Source organism: Lepus europaeus, chromosome 21 (genome assembly GCF_033115175.1).
Source record: "Lepus europaeus isolate LE1 chromosome 21, mLepTim1.pri, whole genome shotgun sequence".
Classification (NCBI taxonomy): domain Eukaryota; kingdom Metazoa; phylum Chordata; class Mammalia; order Lagomorpha; family Leporidae; genus Lepus; species Lepus europaeus.
In genome coordinates this window covers 1,572,201-1,598,745 of record NC_084847.1, presented here as the reverse complement: position 1 = coordinate 1,598,745, position 26,545 = coordinate 1,572,201, and the positions used below count along the sequence as shown (strand labels likewise).

Below are 26,545 nucleotides of genomic sequence, written 5' to 3'. Positions count from 1 at the left end.
ATCCAGCTGGATCGTGTCCATGGGAGGGGGCAGGCTGATGGAAGGCAGTCACTGTCAAGGCTGTCCCCCCCACCCTCACTGAAGGGTGCTGCAGCAGAAACTACATCTTCCTCAGGAGAAAGAATGGCAGAGGCCAGGGCCCCAGCTTTGAGACCACATCCACATCTCAGGACAAGGAGGGACTCATGGGAAAATCACAACCCTCGGGAATTAGTTTTCTATCCACTCATCCTGAGCAAGACAGGGAGAAGAAAGGACATTTTTCCAAGCAAGAGTTCTAAACGGGGACCAAAGGAGTGGAGACGACACATCCAGCAAAGACAATGAGGCCAGGAAGGAGAGGGCCTGGCATTCCTCTTCCTGTCCTGGTAGGCACAGGGCAGTGGGGACAGAAGACTCTAGCCAGGGTGAGCAGAATCAAAGTGAGACAACAGCCCATGAACAGGCCAGAGTGTAAGGACCTTGGAGGTAGAGCTTGGAGATATCCCCCCGAACAGGAACAGAATCTCTCTACGGCCTGGGAAAGCAGAAGATGGCCCAAATGCTTGGGCCCCTGCACCCTCATGGGAGACGGGAAGAAGCTCCTGGCTCCTGGCTTTGGATTGGCTCAGTTCTGGCTGTTGAAGCCATTTGGGGAGTGAAGACCCTTCTCTCTGACTCTCCTTCTCCCTGTCTGTAACTCTACCTCTCAAATAAACAAAATCTTTAAAAAAGAATGTAAGCATTTTACTGAACATCACATTTTGAAAGGTTACTTCCTCAATGGCTGGGGACACATTGGTTCAGCTAGAATTCAGGCAGGAAAAACCGCAAAGAGCCCACAGACACGCTGCAGGAGCGTGGTGAGAAGCACAGACTTCAGGGCTTCCTTACCAGGGCTTCCGCCATCAGCTTGTTTGTACATCCGGGGCTCTTGGAGTGGATTCGGAGGATAAAGAAAGGATGTGCACCAGCCTTCGGGGTCATCTTGAAGAATGAATAAATGCCTAAGTGGTAAAAAATTCCTCTGAATGTAACTGAAGCGTAAACTATACTGAACCTATGAAAGATAAAGAGAAAACCAATTCAGTCATGAGATCCTGGAATTCAGCAAAGGCACAGGACCGCAGAGCTGTGCCTGGAGGAAGGGCTCCCGGTGCCAGGTGACCACTGCGGGAGTGGGAGTACACCACAGCAGGGTTCCTCCTGTGTTCTCTGGATATCATCCTGGAAAACCAACACTGGCCTGCGGAGCTGGCCTCGGGAAGGGAGCGCACAGGAGTGAAGAGCTGGAGCTCTGGATCCAAGCAACCTGGGCCTAAGCCCCAGACCGCCTACAGAAGGGCCACGTCACCTTGGGAAAGTTTCTTCATCTTTGTGCCTCAGTTTCCTCATCAGTGAAATGGGGATAACAACAGCACTCACCTCACAGACCACAGTGGAATCAAATGGGACAGTGCCTGCAGTGGCCTGGCATTAATAAGTCCTTGAAACATGCTGTTGCTTATTTTATCAACACCTCTCCTTCCATCTACCAACATAACACCTACATTCTCAAAAATAATCATCAAGGGGCCGGCGCTGTGGCATAGTGGGTAAAGCCGCTGCCTGCAGTGCTGGCATCCCATATAAGCACCAGTTTGAATCCTGGCTGCTCCACTTCTAATCCAGCTCTCTGCTATGGCCTGGGAAAGCAGAAGATGGCCCAGGTCCTTGGGCACCTGCACCTGTGTGGGAGACCTGGAAGAAGCTCCTGGCACCTAGTTTCTGATCAGTGCAGCTCCAGTTGTTGCAGCCAATTGAGGAGTGAACCAGCAGATAGAATACCCCTCTCTCTCTCTGATTCTCTGTAACTCTGCCTTTCAAATAAATAAAATTAAAAAAAAAAAAACCTAATCATCAGAGGCCGGTGCCATGGCTCAAGGCTAATCCTCCGCCTGTGGTGCCAGCACCCAGGGTTCTAGTCCCGGTTGGGGCGCTGGTTCTGTCCCGGTTGCCCCTCTTCCTGTCCAGCTCTCTGTTGTGGCCCGGGAGTGTAGTGGAGGATGGCCCAAGTCCTTGGGCCCTGCACCCACATGGGAGACCAGGAGAAGCACCTGGCTCCTGCCATCAGATCAGCGCGGTGCGCCAGCCACAGTGGCCATTGGAGGGTGAACCAACGGCAAAAGGAAGACCTTTCTCTCTGTCTCTCTCACTGTCCACTCTGCCTGTCAAAAAAAAAAAAAAAAAAAAAAAAAAGAAAGAAAGAAAGAAAGTAAGTAAGTATGTTGGCCGGCACCGTGGCTTAACAGGCTAACCCTCCGCCTTGCGGCGCCGGCACACCGGGTTCTAGTCCCGGTCGGGGCACCGGATTCTATCCCGGCTGCCCCTCTTCCAGGCCAGATCTCTGCTATGGCCAGGGAAGGCAGTGGAGGATGGCCCAAGTCCTTGGGCCCTGCACCCGCATGGGAGACCAGGAAAAAGCACCTGGCTCCTGGCTTCGGATCAGCACGATGCGCTGGCCGCAGCGGCCATTGGAGGGTGAACCAACGGCAAAGGAAGACCTTTCTCTCTGTCTCTCTCTCTCACTATCCACTCTGCCTGTCAAAAAAAAAAAAAAAAAAAAAAGAAAGAAAGAAAGAAAGAAAACCCTAATCATCAGATAAATTGTAATAGAGCAAAAAGCTATAAATGAGGGGTTTTCTCATCCCCAAACATAAACCAAATATTCCTGGGTTGAAAATACTGATTTTTCGGCCAGCGCCATGGCTCAGTAGGCTAATCCTCCGCCTTGCGGTGCCGGCACACCGGGTTCTAGTCCCGGTCGGGGCACCGATCCTGTCCCGGTTGCCCCTCTTCCAGGCCAGCTCTCTGCTGTGGCCAGGGAGTGCAGTGGAGGATGGCCCAAGTGCTTGGGCCCTGCACCCCATGGGAGACCAGGAGAAGCACCTGGCTCCTGCCTTTGGATCAGCACGGTGCGCCGGTTGCAGCGCGCCAGCCGTGACGGCCATTGGAGGGTGAACCAATGGCAAAAAGGAAGACCTTTCTCTCTGTCTCTCTCTCTCTCACTGTCCACTCTGTCAAAAAAAAAAAAAGAAAGAAAGAAAATACTGATTTTTCTTTGAATATACACACAGAACTACCATGTCTGAAGTCTGTGATATTAGTAATGATGACAACAATAACTAATCTCTCTGGAAAATTCCTCTGTGCTAGTGTCTCTTCTAAGTACTTTACAGCACAACTTCATTCAGTTCTCAGAACAACTCTGTAAGTTAGGGACTAATGATACCCTACCACACCGCATGGACACTGAGGCTCACGAGCACCAGGAACTTCTCCAAGGTCACACAGCTGGCACGTTGCAGGGCTGGGATTCACATCTGGTGCCTGTGCTGGAGTCAACCAACTGACCTTGAGAACTCTTGGACACCTGGGGTTCTTGCTCAGAACAAGCCTTTTCTTTCAAAGATTGAAAACCAGAAGGGACCTCAAAGTGTTAAGTTGTAATAGGACCATTCGCTTATCCCCCTGGAACTGAAACGCCCAAGAGGTCACCGAGGGAAACAGGAGAGCATCAGTTTCCTGAACATGAAGGGTGGGTGGCTCAACCAGACTATTATGGGAAAGAGATTCTTACCTCAAGTGGCAAAGAGTCATTTCTGTCAGTGAATCTATGGTGAAAAACAATTCCTGTCAGAATGTAGAAAGCTTTGTGATCCTTAATTATGTAATTTTCAAACACAGGTACTGAAGGGAAGCCTAGAACTACAGAGAAAAATCCAATCAGTGAGTGGCTAGATCGTTCATCTCTGCCTAAGAAGACTTCAGAGTGCCAGCTTACTCCACCATTCACTCAGCAAACATGCCAGTGCAGAGAGTCTTCTTTAAAGATTTTATTTTATTTATTTGAAAGACAGAGTTACAGAGAGAGGTAGAGAGAGAGAGGTCTTCTATCCCCTGGTTCACTCCCCAGATGGCCACAATGGCCAGAGCTGTGCCAATCCGAAGCCAGGAGCCAGGAGATTCTTCTGGGTCTCCCACATGGGTGCAGGGGCCCAAGGACTAGGGCCATCCTCCACTGCTTTCCCAGGCCACAGCAGAGAGCTGGATCAGAAGAGGAGCAGCCGGGACTAGAACCGACGCCCATATGGGATGCTGGTGCTGCAGGACAGGGAGTCAACCTGCTGCACCACAGAGCCGGCCCCAGAGATTTTTTTTTTTTTAAGGGCAACAGAAAATAAGGTAAAGAGGTTGAGACGTATGATTCTTGTTATTCAGTTCAGAACTTTAGTCTGTGGTCCCGGGAACTACAGGCACTTGTCTTGGGACATCAAGGAAGTCACGTGAAGGAAGACAAGGAAAGAAGTTGAGTCCCAGTCACACGGGTCTGACACAGATCAAGCCTTGTGGTTTGTTTTTCTTAAAAGTTGAGGTTTGGGGCTGGCGTTGTGACACAGTGATTAGCTGCTGCCTACAGTGCCAGCATCCCATATGGGCACTGGTTCATGTCCTGGCTGCTCCACTTCTGATCCAGCTCTCTGCTAATGACCTGAAAAGGCAGTGGAAGATGACTCAAGTACTTGGGCCCCTGCACCCATATGGGGGACCCAGATGAAGCTCCTAGCTCCTGGCTTTGGCCTGGCCCAGCCTTGGCTACTTTAGCCACTTGGAAAGTGAACCAGCTGAAGGAAGACTTCTCTCTGTGTCTAAAAATGTATTGGTAAAAATGGGCTTTTGGCCTGCGCCACGGCTCAATAGGCTAATCCTCCACCTTGCAGCGCCGGCACACCGGGTTCTAGTCCCGGTCAGGGCGCCGGATTCTGTCCCGGTTGCCCCTCTTCCAGGCCAGCTCTCTGCTGTGGCCAGGGAGTGCAGTGGAGGATGGCCCAAGTGCTTGGGCCCTGCACCCCATGGGAGACCAGGAGAAGCACCTGGCTCCTGTCTTTGGATCAGCACGGTGCGCCGGTTGCAGCGCGCCAGCCACGGCGGCCATTGGAGGGTGAACCAACGGCAAAAAGGAAGACCTTTCTCTCTGTCTCTCTCTCACTGTCCACTCTGCCTGTCAAAAAAAAAAAAAATGGGCTTTTGGCACAGCAGTTAAATCTCCCCCTGGGATACCCGTATCCCATACTGGAGCATCTAGGTTTGAATTCTGGGAACTCTGCTTTCAGCCCAGCTTTCTGCTGATGTACACTCTGGGAGGCAGCAGGCAGCTCATGCAGTTGGGTCCCTGCCACTCACTCGAGACCCTGGATAGAGTTCTGGGCTGCTGGCTTCTGCCTGCACCAGCCCCAGCTGTTGCATGCATTTGGGGAGTCAACCACTGGATGCAATATATCTCTCTCTTTCTGTAACTGCCTTTCAAATGAACAAAATCCAAAAAAATATTTAAAATAAATAGTTTTTTAAAATTTTAAATAGGGGCTTACATTGTGGCACAGTGTGTTGAGATGCCAGCACCCCATATGAGCACAGCTTGGAGCCCCAGCTTCTCTACTTCTGATCCAGCTCCCTGCTAATGTGCCTGGGAAAGCAGCAGAAGACAGCCCAAGTACTTAGACCCTGCACCACATGGGAGACCTGAATGGAGTTCCAGGCTCCTGGCTTCAGCTTGGCCCAATCCTGGTTATTGGGATCATTTGGGGAGTGAACTAGTAGATGGAAGATATCTCTCTCTCTCTCTCTCTCTGCCTTTCAAATAAAATTAAAAAAAAAAAAAGTGATGTCAGAAGCTGTTCTGCCTCTTGTAACTTTCTCCATCAGACTTGAACCCAAGGACTTGAACCATCATCTACTGCCCTCTGCCCTCCACCCCAAGGGTTAGCAAGACGCTGAATTGGAAGTAGAGGAGTTAGGACTCCTACCAGGCACTCAATATGGAATGTGAGCATCGGTTAAAGTGGGGCTGGCACTGTGGCATAGTGGGTTAAACTGCCAGCTGTTGGTTAGAGTCCCAGCTGCTCCACTTCCAATCCAGCTCCCTGCTAATGTGCCTGGGAAAGCAATGGAAGATGGCCCACGTGCTTGGGCTCCTGCACCTACATGGGAGACCTGGATGAAGCTTCTGACTCCTGGCTTCAGCATGGCCCAGCCCTGGCCATTGCAGCCATTTGGGGAGTGAACCAGAGGATGGAAGATTTCTCTCTCTGCCTCTCCCTATCTGTAACTCTGCCTTTCAAATAAATAAATCTTTAAAAACAAAAGTAATCAATAAAAAAAAAAAGTTGGGGCCGGCACCGTGGCTTAGTTAATCCTCTGCCTGCGGCGCCAGGACCCCATATGTGTGCTGGGTTCTAGTCCTGGTTTCCCCTGTTCCAGGCCAGCTCTCTGCTGTGGCCCGGGAAGGCAGTGGAGGATGGCCCAAGTGCTTGGGCCCTGCACCCACATGGGAGACCAGGAAGAAGCACCTGGCTCCTGGCTTCGGATCGGCGTAGCTCCGGCCAGCCGCAGCAGCCATTTGGGGGTGAACCAACGGAAGGAAGACCTTTCTCTCTGTCTCTCTCTCACTGTCTAACTCTATCTGTCAAATAAAAAAAAGCAAGTCTAGTTTACACTCAGGGACATGGAAAGCCACTGTCAGGGCACATGCTGAGGACAGCTGAATCTTGACAACCTTTTCAAGATCTTTTTGCCTCCACAAGGAGACTCATAAGAAAGGTGCAGGAGGAGAAGCAGAGAAACCAAACAGGAGGCCTTTTCTGAACCTCTGAAAGCTTTCCATTTTAATCAATCAGAGACACAGAACTGCCAATCAGACCTTCTGATTAATATGGATAGATGTCATGATACTGAGTCTGAGTTAAAAACAAATACTTCACATTGAACTTTTTTTTTTTTATAGACAGAGAAGGGGAGAGACGGAGAGAGAAGTCTTCCATCCACTGATTCACTCCCCAAATGGCCACAATGTCTAGAGTTGGGCCAATCCAAAGCCAGGAGCCAGGAGCTTCTTCTGGGTCTCCTGCATGGGTACAGGGGCCTAAGCACTTGGGCCATCTCCCACTGCTTTCCCAGCCATTAGCAGGGAGCTGCATCGTAAGTGGAGGAGCCAGGACTCAAACCTGCACCCATATGGGATGCTGAGGCCACAGAGGATTAACCCACTACACCATAGCTCCAGCCAACATTCAACATTTTAATTAGCCTTGTGACATAAATATACAAGTATCCAGTGTGTTGCTTAAAATAACAAAAGCACCACATGGACAGACCTCCCTTAACTATTAATTCGCTATGCTCTTTAAAATGTGAGCACCCCAGATTCAGAATCATTACTGCAAGGGTTCTCAGAAAAAACTTCAAACGGTACTGTATAAAAATACCCCCGCCGTGTAGTGTCTAACCTTCAAGCTCAACGTCGAAGTCTTGCTCCACCCTCTCTGTGACAGCCTTCACGGCCTCGCTCTGGGAAGGGACGTAAGCCAGCTGAAGTCTGCTTTTCTGAGGATAATTAAAGAAGAGTTCTGGGAGTGAACTGACATCGAATGCACTGTAGTTAGAAGCTGGTCTTCTTCTTGGCACACTGTTGAAACGAAGGTACAATATGATCGCAGAGAACAGGAATGGCATCAAGACTTCAAGGATTGTCACCACCGTCTTCCGCTTCTAAAACCAAAACAAAAGCTGCACGTTAGCCAACAGGGACACGAGAGAAAATCTCGGAGTGGGATGTTCTTCCTCGGAGAACCTGTCACTTCTTCCAGTTTCCTTTGCAACACAGGAGAAAGAAAAAACAGAATGAGAAGTAGCTAGAAACATCCACTTTTAGCTTTTCTATAACACCAGTGGCAGGAAATCAGTAACAATGATGTCATCTTTCATAACTCAGGTTCATAGAATTACTATGGAAACATGATTCAACTATAGGAAACAGCCCTTTACAAGTTTTTAATTCTTTAACTCATTAGAAACCAAATTATCTTAAACATTCAGTCCTTCCCAACAGACTGCCTTCCCCTGAGATCTGCACACCCACCTTCAGGATGAAGTTCTTCCAGAGAAGCAGCTTCAGCCTCTGGAACACCGCCATTCTGCCAGCTGGAGGAGGGCTCATCTCTAGCCAGGAAGCAAGCAGGGGTGTCATGCACAACAGAAAACGCGAAGGGTGCCCTTTCATCCTGAAAAATCACTGTGATCTAGAGTACCAGGCTAGACTGCGTCTCCTCAGCCAGCTCCTGACTTCTTTATGATTCTTGCACCTCCCTCAACCAGCACACATCCCTGTGCCCCCAGGCCACAGTCTGTGCAGAGATTTCTTCTTCCCGGACACTCCGTAGGTGATCTCACTCTGCTCTCGGGTTAAATCCATCTACATGCTGATGGCTTCAAAACCTTTATCTCTAGCCTGGACTTCGCCTGTAGCCCTAAACCATCTCCACACATTTCATCTCAAACGTGACAAGGCAAAACTGGTCTATTCATACTCTTCCTAAAACACATTATCTGGGGCCAGCGTTGTAGCATAGTAGGAATGCCTGTGGAACTGGCATCCCATTTGGGCACTGGTTAGAGTCCCGGCTGCTCCACTTCCGATCCAGATCTCTGCCATGGCCCAAGTGGAGGATAGCCCGAGTGCTTGGGCTCCCGCATCTACATGGGAGACCCGGAAGCAGCTCCTGGCTCCTGGCTTCAGATGCCCCAAGCTCCAATCATTGGTCATTTGGGGAGTGAATCAACAGATGGAAGATCTCTCCCTGTCTCTGTCTCTGTCACTCTGCCTCTCAAATAAATAAATTAAAGCAAAAACAGAAACATCATCCTAGGGTCTCTCTCACCTCAGTTAATGTCACTTGCATTTTCTGAGTTGGACAGGATTATTTCTTCACTTCTTTTTTCTCTTTCACAGCCCAAATCCAGTGTTTCAGCAAATCCTGTTGGATCTACCTTTAAAATATTCCCAAAATTCAATACCTTGTCACCACACTTACAGTATCACCCCGGCCTCAATTTCTGCAGTAGCTTCTGCAGTGGCCCCTTGCAATCTATTTTTCACTTAGCAATAACAATGTGGTTCAGATCAGATCACATCCACTCCTCTGCTCAAAACTCTAAAGCTTCCCATGTCTCTCCAGGCAAAAGTGTGGCCCTGCAAGGACCTGCAGACGTCTCCAGCAAGCAGATGTTTCTAGCTTTCCTGTCGCCTCCCACTCATCTCCTTTCTCCTTGCTGCTAATCCCAGAACACACCAAATAACCGTGGCCTTAAAATGTGCATTTCCTCTGTCAAGGACAAGTACCCACTTCCCTCCTATGTGGACACGGCTAGTGCACCTACTTATTTTAGATCTTTGTTCAAAACTCACCTTCTCTGTGATGCTTTTATCAACCATCTTATATAAAAGTAAAACATTCCTGGGGCTGGCGCTGTGGAGCAGCAGGTTAATGCCCTGGCCTGAAGCACCGGCATCCCACATGGGTGCCAGTTCGAGACCCAGCTGCTCCTCTTCCGATCCAGCTCTCTGCTATGGCCTGGGAAAGCACTACAAGATGGCCCATCTCCTTGGGCCCCTGCACCCACGTGGGAGACCAGGAAGAAATTCCAGGCTCCTGGCTCCTGGCTCCTGACTTTGTATCAGCCCAGCTCCTGCCATTGCAGTCATTTGGGGAGTGAATCAGCAGATAGGAGACCTCTCTCTCTGTGCTTGCCTCACTGTAACTCTGCCTTTCAAATACATAAATAAATATTGAGGGAGGGAGGGGGAGAGAGAGAGAGAGAGAGAGAGAGAGGAAAGAAACAGGGATCCTATAAGTACGGGGGGAATATGATTATTGTTCCTAGAAAGTTATCAACCTTGGCTATGTTGCGTCTGTTGTCTCTGCTTTACTTCCTACAATGCTACACCCTTAAAGATAGGGACACGGCCCTTTCCTCATGAACACACGAATTTCAGGAGCCAGTGCTCTGGTGCAGTGCGTAAAGCTGCTGCCTGCAGTGCCGGCATCCCATATGGCCAGCGGTTTGAGTCCCAGCTGCTCCACTTCTGATTTAGCTCTCTGCTATGGCCTGGGAAAGCAGCAGAAGATGGCCCAAGATCTTGGACCCCCGCACCTACGTGGGAAGATCCAGAGGAAGCTCCTGGCTCCTGACTTCAAACTGGTGCAGCTCTGGCCATTGTGGCCAATTGGGGAGTGAACCAGTGGATGGAAGACCTCTCTCTTTCTGCCTTTCCTTCTCTCACTTTGTTAAGTCTAACTTTCAAATAAATAAATAAATATTCTTAGAGATATATTTATCTATTTTTTTGAAAGTCAGAGTTACACAGAGAGAAGGAGAGGCAGAGAGATAGAAAGAGAGAGAGAGAGAGAGAGGTCTTCCATTCGATGGTTCACTTCCCAGATGGCTGCAATAGCTGGAGCTGCGCCAATCCGAAGCCAGAAGCCAGGAGCTTCTTCCAGGTCGCCCATGCGGGTGCAGGGGCCCAAGGACTTGGGCCATCTTCTACTGCTTTCCCAGGCCATAGCAGAGAGCTGGATTGGAAGTGGAACAGCCGGCTCTTGAACCGGCACCCATATGGGATGCTGGTGCTTCAGGCCAGGGTATCAACCACAGTGCCAGCCCCAGTAAATAAATCTTAAAAAAAATTCAAAGGGCCAGCGCTGTGGCACAGTGGGTTAAAGCCCTGGCCTGAAGCACCAGCATCCCATATGGGCGCCAGTTCTACTCCCGGCTGCTCCTCTTCCAATCCAGCTCTCTGCTATAGCCTGGGAAAGCAGTAGAAGATGGCCCAAGGCCTTGGGCCCCTGTACCCACATGGGAAACCAGGAAGAAGCTCCTGGTTCCTGGCTTCAGATCAGTGCAGCTACGGCAGTTGTGGCCACTTGGGGAGTGAACCATAGGCTGGAAGACCTCTCTCTCTCTTTCTCTGCCTCTCCTCTCTCTGTGTAACTCTGACTTTCAAATAAAATAAATAAATCTTTTTTAAAAAATTTCAGAAGTAGCATCTTTGGAAGTGAATATGGAGTGACATCTCAGAAATGGGTCCTTCTACTGACAAACCTGTTAGGGTGGCACAAACCGCCTGGAACAACTACAAGTTGTCCACTGGTATCTGAGGGGGATTGGTCCAGGACCCCTCAGGCATGCCAAAAAAGGCAGATGTTCAAATCTCTCAAATGGTGCAGTATTTGCACATAACCTAGACACATCCTCCCACATACTTAAAACAATCTCTAAATGACTTACATGCCTACTATAATATAAATACTATGTAAACTGCTGTTACACTGTTCTGTTTAGGGAATAATGACAATGTCTATATGTGTCAGTACAGATACAACTGTCTCTTCACAGCTCATGGGCTGTGGTCGGCTGAATTCTCAGAGGTGGAACATGCTACTGTACATGCTACTCACAAGATGTGCATTTTAGATGCTAAAACACATAGAAAGTGGAAGGATGGAAAAGATATCATAAGTAAATAGTACCTAAAAAATGGGCTGGCTATAATAAAAGACAAAATAGATTTTAAGTAAAAAGTTATTACCACAAAGAACATTTTATACTGATGAAAAGGCTAAATCATTAAGAATATATAACAACAATCAATATACACACATCAAAGAATGGAGTACCCAAAATAAATAAAGTAAATAGTGACAGAATAAAATAGAGAAATAGTGATATGATAACAACTGGAGAATTCAATAACTGACAGAGCTGAACAAAAGATCAATAAGGAACTAGAAGACTTGAACGACAGCACAAACCAGCAAGATTTAAAAGGTTGTATATATAAAGCTGAAGCCCAAAATAGAAAAATAAACATTGTTCTAGTACACAAGACCATTCTGTAAGAGACATCACATGTTGAGCCACAAACAAGTTTTAATAAATTTAAAAGGAGATGGGCATTTGGCACAGCGGCCACTGCTTGGGTCTCCTGCATCCCACATTGTGGTATATGGGTTCAAGCACTGACTCTGCTTCCAATTCCAAACTAAATCCAAAAAGTACATGGTATTAGTAAATCCTTTATTGCTATATACAAAATTCCTAAAGCTGTAGATCTGTAATTAAGAGTAATTTTAGAGGCTGAAACCCAAAAACCATACTACAGACTGGCAAGAGCTTCTGTGGATCCTAACCTATGGCACAAGGCAGGTGCGAGAACACACGTGTGAGGGAAGGATCCATCACAAGACAGGATGCTGAAGAGCAATTGTGAACCAGCTGGAGTCCTCTGTGGGTGCAGGGCCCAAGCACTCAGGCCATCTTCTGCTGCTTTTCCAGGCCCATTAGCAGGGAGCTGGGTTGGAAGTGCAGCAGATGGGACTTGAACCAGCCCTCATATGTGATGGCAGCATTGTAGGCAGCGGCTTAGCCCACTGCACCACAATGCAGGTCCCCATAAAATAATTTTTTAAAGAAAAAAGACATTAACATGACAAAGGGCATTGATGATGAACACACAGCTAACATCACACTTAATGATAAAATACTAAAAACCTTCTCCCTAAGGTTAGGAATGAGAAACAAGATACCTGCTTTCACTTTGTACTGACTCTCCTAGCAGAGCTACTAGGCAAGAAAAGGAAACAGGAGGCATATGAATTGGAAAGGAAGAAGAAAAACTATTTATATTTGCAGATTAAATACACATGCACACACAAAAAACAAGAGGAGCTAATAAATAATTCAGCAGTTTCAGAGTACAAGAAAAAAGTAAAAAAAAAAACAGTTGTAATTCAAAAATTATCAATAACAATCACTTAAGGAAAATGGCCAAGAAGCACCATGTGAAAGAGGCTCGTTATTGGTTATCAGAGAAACACAAATCAAAACCAGCAAGATGCTACTTCACACCCACCAGGACGGCTTAATTAAAACAGTGGAAAATAAGTGTTGGCAGGGACGCAGAGAAGTTAAAACCTTGCTGCATTTTTTGGGAATGTAAGAGGGTACAGCTGCCATGAAAAACAGTTTGGCAGTTCCTCAAAAAGTCAAACAGAACAACATACGACCTAGGAATTCCATTGCTAAGTATACACTAAAGAGAAACACAAACATGTCCACACAGAAACTTGGACATAAATGTTTACAGCAGCATTATTCACAAACTATGGAGACAGCGGGCACGTCCATCAGCAGATGAAGGGATAAACAAAGTGTGGAATATACACACCACGGAACATTACTCTGCCGTAAAAGGGAAGGACATACTGCTCCGTGCCAGCCCTGCCTCTTGTGGGCTTTTGAGAGTGAACCAGCAGATGGGAGTTGCACATGCTCTCTCTACCTCTTGATAAATAGAGCGAATGCAACCATACATTTATAACGCCATTGCTGCAATTATCCTCTATGACACATAACACCAAAACTCAGTCACTTATAACAACAAGCATTTATTTCCAGCTCATAGTCTGCAGGCCAGCTGTGGCTCTGCTGTTTTTCTTGTAGTTAGCTCAACTTGGCTTAACGTGTTGTTTTGGGATGAATGTGTTTGTCCAAAATATACTTGGACAAATATACTTGGAATATACTTGGAGGCAAGGCTTTTGAAGAGGTGTCAAATTAAAAACGAGGCTACACTGAGGATTAAGTTGCCAAAAAGTGAACTCTGGGAGAAAGAGTAAAACCACAACACTTTGCATGCTGTCAAAAGTTAAAACAGTAGAAATTTATATTCATTAAATAAAAGTTTAATAAAAAAAAAGAATAAAAAAGCTGTTAAATTATTTAAAAAAAAAGTTAAAACAGTAAATGAAACCTCCATTCCTACACAAATTTGTAGCACATACATTTTCCAAGCTCAAACTGCAGTTCAACACTATTTTTTGTTTGTTTGTTTGTTTTGGACTTCGATCCAAGTGCAAAAGAAATTTCCTTTTTTCAAAATCCATTTCAGGAGCCAGAGTTGTGGTGTAGAGGGAAAGCCACCACCTGCAACACTGGCATCCCATATGGATGACAGTTCATGTCCCAGCTGCTCCACATTCAATCCAGCTCCCTCTTAATGGCCTGGGAAAAGCAGAAGATGGTCCAAATGTTTGCGCCCCTGACACCCATGTGGGAGACCCAGATAAAGCTCTGGCTCCTGGCTTCCGCCTGGATTAAGCCTGGCCATTGTAGCCATCTGGCAAGTGAAACAGTGAATGGAAGATCTCTCCCTATCTCTCCCCTTCTCTCTGTAACTCCGACTTTCAAATAGACAGATAAATCTTTTTTGAGAAAAATCATTTCAAAGTGTAATTGAAGAGCCCCCATTTGACTTTCAATTGGAAGTGACTAATCTGCAGGGTAATTACATGGCAAAAGGTAAACACCAGAGAACAATCTAGCGTGAGTCTGCATTCTTTCAGGTCACGTGTACTCACCTAAAATCATGTGTTCATGGGAAACTCAGTTATCTCACATAGATCAGCACTAACCAACTAACATGCATAATCAGGTTTAATGACACAGAACACTAGCGTTGAACCTCAGTTAAGTAATATATCATCCCTACAAAGGAATTCCATCATTTTTCCTGGTAGATCTACATTACTAAAAAATTATATTCTATTGTTGTTTATTGAATTTTTTTTGACAGGCAGAGTGGACAGTGAGAGAGAGAGACAGAGAGAAAGGTCTTCCTTTGCCATTGGTTCACCCTCCAATGGCCGTCACGGCTGGCGCGCTGCAACCGGCGCACCGTGCTGATCCAAAGGCAGGAGCCAGGTGCTTCTCCTGGTCTCCCATGGGGTGCAGGGCCCAAGCACTTGGGCCATCCTCCACTGCACTCTCTGGCCACAGCAGAGAGCTGGCCTGGAAGAGGGGCAACCGGGACAGAATCGGTGCCTCGACCGGAACTAGAACCCGGTGTGCCGGCGCCGCAAGGCGGAGGATTACCCTATTGAGCCGCGGCGCCGGCCTGTTTATTGAATTTTATAAATAAAAATTTTATGGCAGCTTTTTTTTGTCTCTTGCTATGTAATTAACTATGCAATGTCCTAGACTGCCTTTTGGCATGCAAAACCTAAGACATTTACCTTCTGCCCTTTATTGAAGGCCACAGATTAATGGAACAGAATAGTGAGTTCAGAAATAGATGGTAGGCCGGCGCTGTGGCTTAACAAGCTAATCCTCCGCCTTGCGGTGCCGGCACACCGGGTTCTAGTCCCGGTTGGGGCGCCAGATTCTGTCCCGGTTGCCCCTCTTCCAGGCCAGCTCTCTGCTGCGGCCCAGGAAGGCAGTGGAGGATGGCCCAAGTCCTTGGGCCCTGCACCCGCATGGGAGACCAGGAAAAGCACCTGGCTCCTGGCTTTGGATCAGCGAGATGCGCCGGCCGCAGCGGCCATTGGAGGGTGAACTAACGGAAAAGGAAGACCTTTCTCTCTGTCTCTCTCTCTCTCACTGTCCACTCTGCCTGTCCAAAAAAAAAAAAAAAAAAAAAAAGAAAGAAATGTGCTGGAATAACTACACATCCATGTTTGAAAAAACAAAAACTTCAAACTAATATCTCAAATGATCATACAAAAGTAATGCAAAGTAGATAATAGACTTAAATCCAAAATCTAAAACTATAATAAAACTTCCAGAAGAAAACACATGAGAACGTCTCTGTTAACGTTTCTTAGATATGCCATCAAAAGCTTAAAAGACAAGCTGGCTCTGTGGCGTAGCAGGTTAAGCCTCTGCCTGCAGCGCTGGCATCCCATATGTACAAGTAGTTCGAGTCCTGGCTACTCCACTTCCAATCCAGCTCTCTGGGAAAGCAGTGAAAGATGGGCCAGGTACTTGGGCCCCTGCACCCACATGGGAGACTCAGAGGAAGCTCCTGCCTCCTGGCTTCAGATAGGCCCAGCTCCAGCTGTTGTGGCCATTTAAAGAGTGACCAGAAGATGGAGGCTCTCTCTCTCTCTCCCTCTCGCTCTCACTCTCACTCTCCCTCTCTCTATCTGGAACTCTGCTTCTCAAATAAATAAATATTTTTAAAAAGTTTAAAAGAAAAATTGGCAAGAACTTACCAAAATTAAAAACCTTTGCTCTGGGGTTGGCACTGTGGTATAGTGAGCTAAGCTTCCACCTGTGGCACAGGCATCCCATACGGGCACTGGTTCATGTCCCAGTTGCTCCTCTTCTGATCCATCCCTCTGCTATGGCCTGGGAAGGCAGTGGAAGATGGCCCAAGTGCTTGGGCCCTGTACCGCATGGGAGACCCAGAGAAAATGCCTGGCTCCTGGCTTTCGATCGGCTCGCTCTGGCCATTGTAGCCATTTGGGGAGTTAACCAGCAGATGGAAGATCTTTCTCTCTCTCTCCCTCTCTGTTTGTAACTCTTTCAAATAAATAAATATTAAAAGTTGAACTAGAATATAGAACTCTCGGAACTCAACAATATGGGGGCTGGTGTTGTGGTGTAGTGGGTAATGGGTGCTAGTCTGAGTCCCAGATGCTGCACTTCCAATCCAGCTCCCTGCTAATGCCCCTGGGAAAGAAGCAGAGGGTGACGTGCTTGGGCCCCTGCACCCACGTGGGAGACCCTCATGAAGCTCCTGGCTACCAGTCCAGCCGTTGTAGCCATCTGGGGATTGTATCAGACGATAGATTTCTCTCTCTCTCTAACTCTGTCTTTCAAATAAATAAAATAAACCTTTAAAAAGAAAAACCTCAACAATAAGAAAATAAGAACAACCCATTTTTTTTATTTTTTAAAGATTTATTTATGTATTTGAAAGTAGAGAGAGGTCTTCTATCCACTGGTTAACTCCCCAATTGGTGGCAATAGTCGGAGCTAGGAGCCAGAAGCTTCTTCTGGGTCTCCCACGTGAGTGTAAGAGCCCAAGGATTTGGGCCATCTTCTAGTGCTTTCCCAGGCCATAGCAGAGAGCTAGATTGGAAGTGGCGCAGCCGGGACTCAAACTGTAGCCCATATGGGATGCTGACACTGCAGGCAGCGTCCTTACCCGCTACACCACAGTGCCCTCCCCAACCCAATTTTTAAAAATGGGAAAAGATCTGGAGTTGTTTCACCAAAAAGAATATATACATGACAAACAGGACCATGGAAAGACAACATCACTAGTCATTAGGAAAATGCATATTCAAACCACAATACAATACTACCACGTAACTATCAGAACGACTAACAAACACACTGTCTAAAGCACTGGGGTAGGTACAGAGCAACTGGAGCTCTAGACACTGCCAGTGGGAATGTAAACTGGTACATTCACCCGGGAAAACATTTTGGCAGTTTCTGATAAAGCTAAATATATGCTTATCATACAACTCAACCATGCCTAGGTTTTTACTCAAGAGAAATGAAAACTTATTTTTACACAAGAATCTGCACATAAATAATTACAGAAGCCTTTACTTGTAATTACCAAAAACTGGAAGCAAACCAAATGTTTTCAACTGATGCATGAATCAATAAATTGATGCATTCATTTGGTGGAACTCTATTCAGTCGTAACAGGAACGAACTACTGATTTACTTAATATCCATGAATCTTAAGTGCATTAAGTAAAGAATGCCAGAACAAAAGATTAAACACTACATTATTCAATCCACGTGGTATTCTGGAAAACACAAAACTGTAGGGACAGAGAAGAAAATGCTTGCTAAGAGGTGGGGGGAAAAGGACATCACAAGAAAACTTGGGGGATGGTGTCTGAATTTGGTTGTGGTGGTAGTCAACACAACTCTGTATGTGACAAAATTCATAGTAGTGCAACCAGATGGAGAGAATTTTACTATATGGAAATCGAAATTTTAATGATTAATTTTTTAAGTGTTGAGAAAATTGGCTAACTCACTCCAGCAAAATACCAGATAGATAAGGATTTAAACATATAAAATGTAATTATAAAAGCATTGTAAAACAAACTGGGTAAATATTTTTATATTCTTAGTGTTGGAACAGGTTTTTTTAAATAAACATGACCCATGACCTGAAAACTATAAAGAAATAGACTAATAAATCTAATTACATAAACAGCAACAACTTTCCTTTGGAAAAAAAGCCAAAAGACAATCCAGGGAAAACACCTGCAACACACCTGTTACTTTGAGCCTGAGTCCCACCGTCCACCACGACTTTCTCAAACACAGGAGAGAGGTACAAATGTCCAACTTACATATCTGAAAAGAAAACTGCAGAATAAAAACTAGAGAAAACCATTTATGGGAAAACCATAAAAAAATGCTATATATCCATAGGATAATCAATACATGGGGATTTCAAATAAGTTCATGGAAAGTGGAATTAAAAGATAATTTTGATGCAAAAAATTTTGAATCCATGCATATAAGGGATCTTCAAAAACCTCATAGAAATGCCTATTATGAAAAAAAGTAGGGACCAGTGCTGTGATGTAGTGGACTAACCCTCTGCCTGCAGCACCGGAATCCCATATGGGCACCGGTTTGTATCTCAGCTGCTCCTCTTCTGATCCAGCTCTCTGTTATAGCCTGGGAAAACAGTGGAAGATGGCCCAAGTCCTAGGGTCCCTGTACCCTCGTGGGAGACCCAGAAGAAGCTCCTGGCTCCTGACTTCGGATCAACTCAGCTCTAGCCATTGAGGACATCTGGGGAGTGAACCAGCGGATGAAAGACTTCTTTCTCTCTCTGCCTCTGCCTCTCTGTAACTCTAGCTCTCAAATCAATAAATAAAATCTTAAAAAAAAAAAAAAAAGGGGCACGGGGTCCGGCGCCGTGGCTCACTTGGCTAATCCTCCGCCTGCAGCGCCGGAATCCCATATGGGTGCTGGGTTCTAGTCCGGTTGCTTCTCTTCCAGTCCAGCTCTCTGCTGTGGCCCAGGAAGGCAGTGGAGGGCCTGCACCCATGTGGGAGACCAGGAAGAAGCACCTGGCTCCTGGCTTTGGATCGCATAGCTCCAGCCGTAGCAGCCATTTGGGGGGTGAACCAACGGAAGGAAGACCTTTCTCTCTGTCCCTCCCTCTCACTGTATGTAACTCTACCTGTCAAATAAATAAATAAAAAATCTTTTTAAAAAATAGGCACGGGTTTCAAAATTTTTTCAATAAATTTATCTTTCAATTTCATTGTCCACAAACTTCGTGAAGTACCCTCACATATGTATGCAAATGAACAGAAAAATGCTAAGAAGTGTATTTAACAAACCTATGACCATGGAGAAGGCTCAAGGAAGAGGATGATGGTCATAAAAAAACTTTAGTTTGACTTGTAGTTTGAATTTTTCAACAAGCATGTATCATGTAACACTTGCTAGAATTAAAATTGAGAATGTGTAACTGGTTCATATAAATAATTTCCTTGAATTTTATAATCAGTTCAAAAGCTAAGCAAAATAACCATATTTTTAAGCAAGTGAGTTGGTGTAGACAAATACAATTATGACACAATTTATAGTTTCTGCCTCACTTGAATTTTTCACCAATAGAAATCACTGTAGAGTATTCATCTTGTTCCTATTTTATACAACTTACAGTTTATATTATTTACATTTGTTACATCCTTGCTCCTTTTTTTTTTTTTTTGGACAGGCAGAGTTAGTGAGAGAGAGAGAGACAGAGAGAAAGGTCTTCCTTCCGTTGGTTCACCCCCAAAATGGCCGCTACGGCCGGCGCGCTGTGCCAATCCAAAGCCAGGAGCCAGGTGCTTCCTCCTGGTCTCCCATGCGGGTGCAGGGCCCAAGGATCTGGGCCATCCTCCACTGCACTCCTGGGCCACAGCAGAGAGCTGGACAGGAAGAGGAGCAACCAGGACAGAATCCAGCTCCCCAACTGGGACTAGAACCCGGGGTGCCGGTGCCGCAGGTGGAGGATTAGCCTAGTGAGCTGTGGAGCAGGCTACATCCTTGCTTCTAACAATATATTGCTGGGTACTATGACCCTATTAAAGAAAGAGTTTTGTTCATATTTTTATTTAAAGTTTCATCTGTCATAGAGGAAGCACACAGTGAAAGTTAAACTGATTTCAGCATGTGTTTTGTGAGATGCTGTAAAACACATACGTTTTGAGGCTGGCGCCGTGGCTTTACAGGCTAATCCTCTGCCTTGCGGCACCGGCACACCGGATTCTAGTCCCGGTTGCCCCTCTTCCAGGCCAGCTCTCTGCTATGGCCCGGGAAGGCAGTGGAGGATGGCCCAAGTCCTTGGGCCCTGCACCCGCATGGGAGACCAGGAGAAGCTCCTGGCTCCTGGCTTTGGATCAGCGAGATGTGCCGGCCGCAGCGGCCATTGGAGGGTGAACCACGGCAAAAAGGAAGACCTTTCTCTCTGTCTCTCTCTCTCACTATCCACTCTGCCTGTCAACAAACAAACAAACAAACAAAAAAATACGTTTTGGGTAAAGCCGCCACCTGCAGTGCCATCATCCCATATGAGAGCTGGTTCAAGTCCTGGCTGCTCCATTTCCGATCCAGCTCTCTGCTATGGCCTGGGAAAGCAGTAGAAAACAGCCCAAGTCCTTGAACCCCTGCAGCTGTGTGGGAGACTGGAAGAAGCTCCTGGTTCCTGACTTCGGATCTGCTCAGCTCCAGCCATTGCAGCCAACTGGGGAGTGAATCAGCGGATGGAAGACCTCTCTTTCTCTGCCTCTGCCTCTCCATTTATCTGAATTATTAATTCAAATAAATAATCTTAAAAATATATATTTCATTCATGTTTTTATCCTTAGTACAGAAAGTAATTTTTTTTAAAGATTTATTTATTTATTTGAAAGGCAGAGAGTTAGAGAGAGAGGTCTTCCATCTACTGGTTCACTCCCCAAATGTCTGCAACAGACAGAGCTGAGCTGATCTGAAGCCAAGAGCTTCTTCTGGGTCTCCCATGAAACTGCAGGAGTCCAAGGATTTGGGCTGTCTTCTATTGTTTCACCAGGCCTTAGCAGAGAGCTAGATTGGAAGTGGAACGGCTGGGACTCGAACAGGCGTCCACATGGGATGCTGGCACTGCAGGCAGCTGCTTTACCCGCTACGCCACAGTGCCAGCCCCTCAGAAAGTAATTGATAGATCACTTATTCAGCCCTTGCTTTGTGCCAAACACCTTTCTAAGTGCTTAATCCTTACAATTCTAGGAAGTGGGCACTATATGTATGATCCCTGTTTTACATAAGGAAACTAAGCCACAAAATAGTAATTTGCCCGAAGACATTAAAAGCTGAACTTCAGTCTGAGGCAGTGTGGCCAGAGTGCATAAGCAGTGTTAACCATTACTATATAATGCCTCTTAGTCACTGAATGAAGGAATATGTGTACAGCCATTGGTCTAGAATTCATCCCCAAATTATAACATCATTCCTGTGGAAATAATCAGAGAAGTCCCAAATGCTACACTGAATACCAGCAACTTGGGCACTGGTATACAATAGACAGAGTCATAGATTATAGATAGTATTTGTGGTCCTTCGAAAGAAATTAGGAACTGGCTTCAATAAAACATAAAATATGTCATAAAATATATAATATACACACATCATTTTATATATATGTCTCTCTCTCTCTATATATATATATATATATGTGTGTGTGTGTGTGTGTGTGTGTGTCAACTGGTGTAACAGCTAGGTCCTCTGCCTTTTGTAAAGCTGTAGCATTTGTGTCGCGATCCACTAGAGCTTTCGCTACTGATTCTGAGGGAAGAAATACTCGAGCCCTGGTAACCTCAAGGGGTATACTCAGCAATGTCCTGGCAGACTTGATTATTCACAGTACATGAACGTGATTGAGAATTCTGGCACCACAACGTGCTAGGAGTCCAGCAACCTGAACACCTGGATTCCAGTCTCAGCTCTCCTGGGTGACTGAACAAATTATGATCATATATACTATATACTCAGCCCCCACTTGGAGATGGAGTATCTAGCTTTTTTTTTTTTTTTTAATATTGGGCATTGAGTACAATTTGATGACTTTTTCACTGGCTGCTAAAGGGCATCAGAAGAGTCCAGCTCACTGTAGGCAACAATTTTTAACAGGAACCCCGAGCCTGAAATCTGTGTACAAGCCACCTCTTTGCTGGTGAGCTCCAGCTCCAGCTTAGACTGCTAATACTAATGTCGACAGCAGGCGCACTGCCAGAGTTGAGAACAAAGATACAAAAGTAGTACTCTTTGCAGCGCTCTTCATCTAGGAAACACCTGCCTCTCACCTTTCATCTAAGCGAAATTCTGAGTCCGACAGCTTTGTTCCTCCATTTGGTTATACACAACTGGAGAGGCTGGGGAAAACTTCAAGTTCTAGCCAATCCAAGTTGGAAATCACAAAAACAGGTTTTTTGGGAGGAAAAAAAAAGATTGAAGAGGCAAGGTGAAGAGAAAAGCCAGTCAGTGGGCCAGGTTCACACACTGTGGCAGGGCACAGAGGACAGGGTTTGGGGACATGGGCTGTGCAATCTGTGAGGGAGGAGGAAACGTTTTTAAGGTGTTCGCTCCCCTCCACCCATCCGGTAACTGCCTTCGATGACCTTTTTCCCCCGCATGCTCACTAGGCAGATTAGTTGGAAAATATTCTATCATGTATTGGGCATTTATGTGCCAGGCATTGTGATGAGCAGTTAAACCGGCATTTGCTCACACGACCCTCAAAAACAAAAGCAAAACCCCCCACGTTTTCCAGTATTAGTATCGTTACCGGTTGAACTCTAGGGATAAGGAAATGGAGCTTCAGACAGGTGACATGACACCGCCACGCCAGTCCGGACCAGGCCTCCCTGACTCCGTTTAACAGGCATTTGGCTGGAACCTCCCCACGCCAGGCGCCCTGGGACCCGGGATACCCCGGGGAGGCACACACAGCCCTGTCCTCAGCGTCCGCTTCGGGGCCCACAGACCACCACGCAAGGTAGCACAAGGGCTACAACAAAAGGGGCACACGCCCGCACCCCACGGCCGGAAGGAGCCCCAGGAGCGGCGGGGCACAGACCGCGCCCGAGGGGCCGGCCGCCGGCCTCTCTCACCAGGGGCGCGACTCGGCTTCGGGTCCGGCGGGGAGCGGGGACCCACTGGACCCGCTCCGCGGAAACTGTTGGCCGCGCGCTGCCCAGCTCTCCGCCCGGCGGCCTCACCCGCCCGGTCCCTGCCACGCCCGGGTGACCCCGAGCCCCTGAGGCTGTGGCCTTTGACCCCGTCACCAGGAGCCCCCCCGCCCTCCTGAGGTGACCCTGAGCCCCTGAGGCTGTGGCCTTTGACCCCGTCACCAGGAGCCCCCCGCCCTCCTACCTGAGGTGACCCCGGCGTGCCCCCCCCCGGCCCTCCTGAGGTGACCCCGAGCCCCTGAGGCTGTGGCCTTTGACCCCGTCACCAGGAGCCCCCCGCCCTCCTACCTGAGGTGACCCCGGCGTGCCCCCCCCCGCCCTCCTGAGGTGACCCCGAGCCCCTGAGGCTGTGGCCTTTGACCCCGTCACCAGGAGCCCCCCGCCCTCCTACCTGAGGTGACCCCGGCGTGCCCCCCCCCGGCCCTCCTGAGGTGACCCTGAGCCCCTGAGACTGTGGCCTTTGACCCCGTCACCAGGAGCCCCCCGCCCTCCTACCTGAGGTGACCCCGGCGTGCCCCCCCCCGGCCCTCCTGAGGTGACCCCGAGCCCCTGAGGCTGTGGCCTTTGACCCCGTCACCAGGAGCCCCCCGCCCTCCTACCTGAGGTGACCCCGGCATTCCCCCCCCCGCCCTCCTGAGGTGACCTAGACCCCAGCCCACCCCGGGACCCTACTGCCTGAGGTGACCCCAGCGCCTCCCCGACCCCCCTGCAGCCCGAAACTCCCCCCGGGACCCCCTGGCCTGAGCAGACCCCGACCCTTTGGGGCCCTCCAGCCTGCGGTGACAGCACGCGGCCACACCTTGGGGTGCCGGACCGCCCCTCCACTCGCGGCCAGCCCGGAAGGGACGATCCAGAAGGTTCCTCGCTGTCCTTGGTGACAAGAGTAACGCGCCAGGCGGAGCAAATGGCCACGGACAGACAGCGAGGAACGGGAAACGGAAAAACGGCCCGAAGGCGTCAAAGTTCCGAGGCGACTGTTTCAGAAGCACATGTGGGCCGAGCGAGTCCTGCCGGCGGCCGCCTCGCCTCGTGTGTGGGCTTCCCCGGGCGTCCCGCGCGCCGCGCGCCCCCTGTCGGACACGGGCGCGGGCGGGGCACTACGCACGCGCAGTTGAGTGGGTGCGAGGGAGCCGCGTACCCGCAGGGAGGACCGACTGCGCAGGCGCCGTGCAGCGCGCCCCCTTTCGGACGGCGGGCAGGCGCGGAGCACTGCGCAGGCGCGGGTCGGTAGGGCTGAGGCGGCTGAAGCTGGCGGGGGTGGTCCGGCACCTGCAGGGGCGACGGTCTGCGCACGCGCGAGCCGGGCGCGCCTCCTGCGGGAGCGGAGCCGCCCCGTGCGCCCGCAGGTCGCTGGTGGCAGGTGCCTGCTCTCCGGCGGGGCGGCCTGGGAGCTGTCAGCGCCGGCCGCCGCCGCCCCTGCAGGGCTGGAGCAGAACCGGGGGTGCCGAGGGAGGGGACACTGCGAGAGGGCCGCGCGCCGGCCGCCGCCGCCCGGCGCTGAGCGTCGGTGAGTGCCGCCGGGACCCCTGTTCGCGCGCTCGCTCCCAGGCTCGCGGCTCCGGGGCCGCGTCCGCGCCCGGTCGGCTCTGCCCGCCCTCGTCCTCTCCCGCAGCCCCGCACCCCCGCCCCGAGGCGCCTCCCGCAGCCCCCGCCGCGCTGTTAGATTCGGGGCGCTTTGGGTGTGTCCACTTCCCTGCGGGCGCCGCCGCAGAAACTTGGTGCCCGCGGAGCCCTTTGTGCGGAGCCGGGAGGTGGACGAAGGCGCCGTCGCAGAAGGGCGCGGGCCTCTGCGCGCCCGGGGCTGGCATGGCGCCCGCGTCCCCGGCTGGGGCGAGGCAGGGCCGCGGGGACGCCCCGCTCGTCTCGGCGCGGGTTCCCGCAGCGGCGGGGAAGAGCCGCACCCCGCCCTGCGCCCGCCCGCCGCATTCCCGACGTCCAGCCTGGGTGGCGTGAGTGTCCGCCACCCTCCCTGGGGTGGGCACGGGAGCGGAGCCCCCGGCGCGGGCGGGATGCGTGCGCCTGCGGCTGGGGCTCTCTTCCCGGCCGGCCCCAAGCCCCAGAGGGCAGGGCGGTTTGGGCGAGGGGCTCCGGCAGGTGCACGGTGTGCGTTGTGTGGGGCGCGGCCCTCTGCGCCTCCTGGGGAGTGACACAGGGAAAGCTGTCGCCTCCGGGGGCTGCTCTGTGCCTCCTGGCCTGTGGGTCGGCTCTCCACGCGAGACAGGCGCAGGGAAATGCTCGCGCAGTGAGTCACGGGGCCGGGTGCAGACCCGGGCGTGGCGCGGGGGTCACCTTCCTCTGGGTCCTCCTGAGCACCCGTAGCGTCTGAATAAAGTTTTGCTCCTGCCTCCTGCACACTTGGGAGGACGCCGACCGTTTTAGAAAGTTTGCCTCGCGGAAGTGTGGGAGAAAGGGGGGAACAGGTAAAAGTGCCGGGAGATTGCCCCTCGCCCCACTTTTTAAAAAATGTATTCGAGAATTCTTTTCAGTTGCACGCTTGGTTACTCTGACACAGGACACCGGTTGCTCCGTCCGCCATGCTGAGACAGCCTTAGGGCAGCTCCTGTTGTTTCTTGAGAGACTTTGGCCTCCGGTGGCGCGTGTGCCAGGCAGCCCCGGGGAGCCTGTTCTGACCCGGCAAGATGCAGAGGCCTGGGCCGACTCCTGGGCTGGCCTTTGCCCCAGCAGCCCTGCTTCCCAGGATGACCAGGGCCTGCTCTGCGGAGCTGAGGCCTCCTCTAACCGGGAGCCTGCCCCCTCTCCGACGGCCTCTCGGCGGACGGGGTCCTTGCCCTGGGAGCCTCCGGACGGAGTGGAAGGGACGGTCCGTTCAGAAGGAACTGTGATGTCGAATGAGACCAGTGCCGCAGCTCGTCCAGCAAAGTAGCTGCGGTGGCCACAGGTGTGGGGCTGGGGGGCAGAGCTTCAGCGACAGCACAAGCCCCCCCCCCCCCCCCGGGCTGGATGTTAGACTCACCTGGGGAAACGTTCCTGTATCCACCCCAGAGCCCAGAATCTCCAGGGACCTCAGACTTTAGTTGTTGTTTTCTTAGTTTTTATTGATCCATTTCCATTTTATTTGAAAGGCAGAGAGAGAAAGAGAGAAATCTTCCAGAGGTCAGTGTTGTGGCGCAGCAGGTAAAGCCGCCACCTGCAGTGCCAGTATCCCATATGGGCACCGGTTCCTGTCCTGGCTGCTCCACTTCCAATCCAGCTCCCTGCTAAGGGCCTGGGAAAAGCAGTGGAAGATGACCCGTGTGTTTGGGCCTCTGGCACCCACGTGGGAGACCCGGCTGCTGGCTTCAGTTTGGCCCAGCCCTGGCTGTTGAGGCCATTTGGGGAGTGAACCAGAGGTTGGAAGACCTTGTTTCTTTCCTCTATAATTCTGACTTTCAAACAGATGAATCAATCTTAAAAACAAGAAAGAAATCTTCCATCTGCTGGTTCACTCCCCGAACGCCCACAACAGCCACGGCGGGGCCAGGCTGTGGAGCCCAAGTTCCAGGAGCCTGGAACTCCATCTGGGTCTCCCACATGGGCAGCAGGGACCCAAGGACTTGAGCTGTCGTCTGTGTGTCCCAGGGTGCACTCTGGGAGCAAACTGGATCAGAGGTGGAGCCAGGGCTCCAATCCAGGCCCTCTGA

General features: G+C 49.6%; 3 protein-coding genes across 4 annotated transcripts in view; 2 read left to right on the top strand and 1 right to left on the bottom strand.

The window, feature by feature from the left end:
• Positions 1 to 8,764, bottom strand: part of LOC133751046 (ATP-binding cassette sub-family A member 17-like) — an 86,632-nt gene extending 77,868 nt beyond the window's left edge. The window contains exons 1-5 of the mRNA XM_062180923.1: positions 8,736 to 8,764; positions 7,937 to 8,016; positions 7,305 to 7,566; positions 3,599 to 3,726; positions 874 to 1,039 (exon numbers count right to left, since the gene is read on the bottom strand). Of these exons, the coding sequence (XP_062036907.1) occupies positions 874 to 1,039; positions 3,599 to 3,726; positions 7,305 to 7,566; positions 7,937 to 8,014 (634 nt within the window). The 5' untranslated portion in view covers positions 8,015 to 8,016; positions 8,736 to 8,764. The remainder of the gene's footprint in view (positions 1 to 873; positions 1,040 to 3,598; positions 3,727 to 7,304; positions 7,567 to 7,936; positions 8,017 to 8,735) is intronic.
• The window catches only part of RNPS1 (RNA binding protein with serine rich domain 1), a 426,882-nt gene that overhangs the window by 350,958 nt on the left and 49,379 nt on the right, over positions 1 to 26,545 (top strand). The window lies entirely within an intron of this gene.
• ABCA3 (ATP binding cassette subfamily A member 3) overlaps positions 24,260 to 26,545 on the top strand; it is a 39,742-nt gene continuing 37,456 nt past the window's right edge. For both annotated transcript variants that reach the window (XM_062180168.1, XM_062180167.1), the window contains exon 1: positions 24,260 to 24,411. The gene's annotated coding sequence lies outside the window, so the exon portion shown is untranslated. The remainder of the gene's footprint in view (positions 24,412 to 26,545) is intronic.